At 40.2% G+C, this 6,103-nt stretch overlaps 1 protein-coding gene across 1 annotated transcript; it reads right to left on the bottom strand.

Annotated features, from left to right (window-relative positions):
- Nucleotides 1–1,162: 1,162 nt before the first annotated feature.
- LOC104748886 (uncharacterized) lies at nt 1,163–4,818 on the bottom strand. Its single transcript, XM_087487465.1, has 4 exons — nt 4,814–4,818; nt 4,710–4,716; nt 1,370–4,384; nt 1,163–1,174 (listed from the first exon to the last, which is right to left on the bottom strand). Exons 1-4 carry the CDS (start codon nt 4,816–4,818, stop codon nt 1,163–1,165), a joined length of 3,039 nt encoding a protein of 1,012 aa, XP_087343591.1.
- Between the last annotated feature and the right edge of the window lie 1,285 nt (nt 4,819–6,103).

Below are 6,103 nucleotides of genomic sequence, written 5' to 3'. Positions count from 1 at the left end.
TCTAGGGACGTTCCTCATATGTTCTGGGTCCTTTGACACTGGTATGGAAGTAATTTTCTCATTCTTATCTTTGGTTCGATCAGTAGAGGAGGCAGTTGGCATTGCCGAAATGGTTGTCACCCAAATAACAGAGATGGGCACACCAAATGCTGGTTTCTATGAGCCTTTTATGCGTTTTCCTACTCTCCCACACTGTTACCTTAACAACTTCTCTGTCCTCCACCTCTGTCCCAAGTGTTTCGCTTTCAAGTACGCAGCTCGATTTCTCGAATTGTGTTAACTCCAGCTTAGTCTCTCTTTAGTAGGTTCAGTCTTCTCTATTTTCATGTACGCAGCTCGCTTTATATTTTCTATTAACTCAAACTTACTCTCTCTTTAGTAGCTTAAGTCTTCTCTATTTTCATGTACTCGCTAATCTCTGTCGCAGAAACTATATTTTGTTTTCATCTGCAGTCGAATATGTACTCTAATTGTGTTAACTCAAACTGAGTCTCTCTTTAGTAGATTTAGTCTTCTCTATTTTCATGTACGCAGTTCGCTTTCCTGAATTCTGTTAACTCGAACTTAGTCTCTCTTTAGTAGCTTAAGTCTTCTCTACTTTCATGTACTGTCAAATCTCTGTCGCATAAAATATATTGTGTTTTCATCTGCAGTCGAATATGTAATCTTATATGTACCGCTTCCCATTTATGCACCAGACGCTTTCTCATATATATATATATATATATATGTCTAATATCCATACAAATACCATCAAAGGTTCAACCAACAATTTGAACCATACACATAAATAGTCAGTCTTTCAAGTAATAAGCTATGATCCAAAAAACCATTACAACACCTTCTCATATCCACCTCCACTTGTTACTGACATTGCTCTGCAGTACTTCATCCACATTACAAATGCAGAGTCTGAAGGCTCGAAAAAAAAAACATTCCTCTTCAATGCGACTGCAGCTTCCCTCCATAGACCCCAAAAAGGTCAACCAGTTCAATTACCAATACTTCCTCTTCATTCATCATATATCGACTAACATTACTACTTGCATCTGGTGCCCAAAAAACAGTCCGCCGCTACCTGAAAACAGAACAGACACTCAGTTTCTCTGTTTACATTCAAACTATTGTTATTCTCAATGTGAAAGTAATTTGAGCCTGTCTCTCACTGAAGTACCTACCAAACACAAATATAACATCCAATACCTTATCCTAGGAAGTTTTTACAAGTAGCTCGGTTATGGCCTGCTTGTCCACATGTTGAACACTTATGGGGGGCTATTTTTTTTTTTATTCCCCTGCAACCATCAAAATCAGTATACACTCTAAAATACAAATTTACACGGGATGAAGGATTAAGTTTGGTCATTACCGGATGTTCTCCATTAGAAGGAATCCTTCTCTTCCTTCTTCGTCCTGGACCTGGTGGGTTAGTCGGAGGGTTGAACTCATTCTCCACAACTGCTACAGGGACTTCTTCATCGCCATGATTAGGGACAGGGTATATTAGCGCCTCATAAGTAGCTTCGAAAACAGGGACACGATACATTTCTCCTACAAGTGAAGGAATGTAAACACCATTTATCCTCGCTGCAGCCAACGCATGGCAACAAGGTATAAGAAGCTTTTGAAACCCAATACAAGAACAACTTTTCTTCTCAAGATCGACAAAGTATGTCTTGCCCTCTGTTTCACTGACTTGGTAAGCCCAATCTGAGACTGCTATAACTGCCAAACCTGCGGATGCTACATGGTTGCGCAGCATAAACTTATTCACATTAGGTGTTATTGGCTCAGGAAGGGTAGCCAATTTTTTTGCCTTTGCTCGTCTGATGCAGAACCACTGCATCAGCTTGGTCCTAATAGACTCAACCATCGTGACTATTGGGAGCTCAACCATCTTCGCTATAGCACTATTCAGAGCTTCAGCGACATTACTACTCATTATATTATACCTCTTAGCGGGGCAGTGAGCTTGAGTCCAATGTCCAAGTGGTATTTCATTCAAGTACTCTGCACACCGGCTGCTTCTATTAGCTATTTCCAGTGACGACTCGTTGAAATCACCAACATTGAAGGCACGAGCTGCTTTGCCAACTAATGCAGATAACCCTTTACCAGCAAAGTGTCTCACGTTTCGCTCTATGTGTACTGCACAAGCCCCATGAAAAGCCTGTGGGTAAACCTCACCAATTCCAGCATAGATAGCGCGGTGCCTATCAGATACGATTACCAAGTCTTCAGCATCTGGAACAATTAAACTCAGCTGTCTGAAAAACCACGTCCAAGCAGGTACATTCTCAGAGTCGACGACAGCAAAAGCGATTGGGTAAACTTGAAAGTTTGCATCCTGCATGCTTGCAGCTATCAGAACCCCTTTGAACTTTGATTTGATAGCTGTACCGTCTACTAGTATCACCTTCCTGCAATGCTTGATCCCTGCAATGCTTGCAGCCAAAGAAAAAAACAAATATTTGAACTTCTTACTCCCATCTTCTGCATATGTGTGCTCCAGTTTAGACACAGTGCCAGGGTTCCCTTGCTCAAGCAAATACATATATGTTGCCAACAACTTGTAACTTTTTGCATCACTTCCTCTACTGTGCGTAACTGCAATTTCTTTGCCATACCACGCCTTCATGTAAGTGACAGAGACATTCAGCTCCGCCAGAACAAGGTGTGGGATCTCATTTGCCCTAGGGCCTGGACGACCGTTTGCGTACTTGCCGTGCAACACAGAAGCAATAACCTTTGAAGATGCTAGCTTTGCATATTGTGCTCTTGATGTAATTGTGCAACTATGGGTCAACATAGCAGTCCGAACCTCAAAATTCTTTGAGAACTTCGACACAGAATGACCAAACACTCTCCATCTGCAATGCGGATCAACACAAACAAATATAAGCCTCTCCGGGTCAGATCTTGTTTGCCGAAAATAGAAAAGTCGTTTGATAGCATATATCGACACTGTATTCTGCATATCGTCTTTGTCTTTAAACAGTCGACCTATATAGATTGCATCTTCTACAGCTGATACAGGTCCACAACCATCAGTGTTCGTCAAATCAATGACATCAACAAACACCGGCTCTGCGTCTTCAGTTGGCAAATTCTGATCAAAGTTAATGTCATCTTCCAATGTGTTGCGAGAGATTGGTTGATGTCTTGCCGTAGTTACATATGAGAGCACCTGATCGCCAACATCTGCTCTGCCCCCGTCTGGTTCTTGAGCCATCGCGTCCTGAGGTTGTGCTACCAATGACGGACCACCTTCTTCCATAACAGATCGCCCAAACTCTGGAACGGTTGGAGTGTTAACAACATCATTCCAAAAGAGGGAATCCAAATCTTCCGCAGCTTCAGAGGAAGAAGCTGTTAGGCCATCTGTGAAACATTCATCACTGGCAGGATCATTGACGGCTTCAACATCAGGGACAATGAAGTTGTCAGAGTAAGGCAAAAGTTGATGTGGTGTTTCAGGCACAATTTGATCTGGTGATTGAGGAACAACTGCTTTCCCCTTTTCTCTGGCTAGTTGCTCTGCCTGCTCTTGAAGCAGTTGTACCTCATGCAGAACCCGTTCATCCTCAGAATTGCAGGTATATTCCTCCTCCGTCTGGTCTTCGATGTTATCTGACAGTGAAGGTGTCGCCGCATCTGCAAGTCTTATTATGCCACCAATATCTGTTCCTGGCCACTTTTCTGCACCTCTATCTGCCACCAACCTCTCGCAACCAGTACTTCCTTCTCCAAACTCTCTGGCACACTCATCCACTCGACAACTATCCCTCCCGCCATTGGAAAATTGCCCATCACCTAAGTCGATGCCTTTCCCTTTGTCAATACTATCATTAAACAACATCCGCCTGACACCAGGTCGATTAGTCCCTTCATTGGTCTGTGCACCACTAGAGTCAACGCTATACATCCTTATGCACTCGTGTGCTTCCTGAACATACTCTGGAGATACACCAATCTGTCTATCATTCTCTCGACCATTGTTCGTATGTCGAATCCTTACGCTCCTGCTACCACTTACGTCCTCCTGAAAAGCTTCCAAAGATAGCAACAAATTTAAGTGAATGGCTCCTCTCCGAACATTGAGAAAGTTTCTGACGCCCATGGTAGTGGTAATAATAACTGGAGGCCTGCTGTTTATGGAGAAGATCGAAAGTGCACATGGAAGCCAGTAACTCAATTTTGCCGTGAGACTCATGTGTTGCAGCTCAAACTCATGATTTACATGTGAAACCAGTTCTTCATAACTCATGGACAAACGCATACTGATGAGCCTTGCATAGCATTCCTTCGCAATAACAAAAGCCCATACTCCAGACTCCGAGAATTCCCAAGTACCTGCAATCACAACGACTGCAACTTCTTCCACCTACAGAAAGAGCATCAATGAAATGCGGTCAACAAAGCAGTCATGACAATGTCGCCATAATATAGAGAGAACATTGTATGAACAGACTACGAAGGACAGGATCGATGCAGTCACCGCTAAGCATCAATGACAACAAAACATAGACAAAACAGAACCCACAAATGTTGATTGTAAGGTTAAAGTGAGGACATCTCTCTTGCTTTACAAACTAGACAGGCCTAACAACATGGCATATAGCACCAAACTGCTGTGTAAAGCAACCTACGATCAAAAAAGCCTAAGGTAATGCTATATTATGAGCAAACGTTCACGACCAACAACTCACAGCAAACCTTCAATTACTCACAACAACTCACAACTCACAGCAAACCTTCTACATCGGACAAATTATAGAAACACAGAAATACAAGGATAGTAGTTGTTATTTACCTCATCGCTCATCTCTGTCTTTCTCTTGCACAAGGTAAGTTTCTGAAATTTACCCAGATCTTTTAATTTTTGCGGTTTGTTTTTTTAATTTTTCCCCAAATGTCCACAGAAAGACAAACCCTCATATATATCCTTGGGGATTAGAACCTTTAACCTAATCAACTGTTGTAGCAAGCCACATCGTCAATTCCCAGCCATAGAAAAACAACTACTCGTCACCCCATCGCATCGACTCTACAGTTCTCTCATTTGAAGGCAAGCAAATCCCGCGCATCGACAAGGAGGGTAAATCCGACATTTCGCAACTAAAAAAGCCTAAATTTAGAAGTACGGACAGAAAGCCCAATTATGAAAGTTTTGCTGAGACAAAGGCCATATAGACAAACGCCCCATTTCCCTATGATCATTCATAAATTTTAAAATCTACAATAAAAAAATCATATTCCCAAAAAACAAAAACTATAGTCTGAGAGTACTCTCTTCTCTTCAATCATTGAAGCTTTTCAATCGAATTTATCGAATTTATTTAGCATTACACATATTTGAACTTAATAATATATTTTGATTTGTAATTATAAAAACATCTTATTATTGATTAAGATTAAAAATATTATTAAAGCTTTTCTTTAATCTTTTGTACACACCACTCCATACTATAGTCCAATTTTTATCATTCATAATGGTATTGTGTTATGCATACTATTTTATGGTATTGTAAATACCAATGTTTACTCTATATATACTATAGTACATTCTACTCCATACTAAAATGTTAGTACACACTATATATTATGGAGTGTATGGAGCAACCATTCAAAACCTAAATATTTTACCGCTTAAGATGTTATTTTAAAAGTGAACATTTAATTTGATTGCCAAGAAAGTGTAGTAGCTAGTGTTAGAATTTTGAGATGACTCAAGTGGATAACAGAAGAATTGCAATTCTGAAAAACAAATTGTGCAATTCTGTATAATCTGTACGTAATTATATATGAATTCAGAATTCATGTATATATACAATAACTCTACAATATACATCGATGTTATAACACAGGCCCAAGACAATGTCCCTTCATCCTCTATCTCAGCAAATGCTCAACCTTTTTTTTTTTTTTTTAATTTTAGTAAGAACATTAATTGGGGGTATTAATGCAGGTCACACAAAAAAAGGGTTATAAAAGATCAATTAAAGGTGATTGCATACAAAAGTATGACTTTCAGTTTTTGACAGAGGAAGCTCATGACACTCACCAAAGCAACACGAATGAGTTCAAGAGTTTTTAATTAGGC

This window comes from Camelina sativa, chromosome 15 (assembly GCF_030686135.1).
Source record: "Camelina sativa cultivar CO46 ecotype springtype chromosome 15, ASM3068613v1".
Lineage (NCBI taxonomy): Eukaryota > Viridiplantae > Streptophyta > Magnoliopsida > Brassicales > Brassicaceae > Camelina > Camelina sativa.
This window is presented reverse-complemented; position numbering and strand designations above follow the sequence as displayed.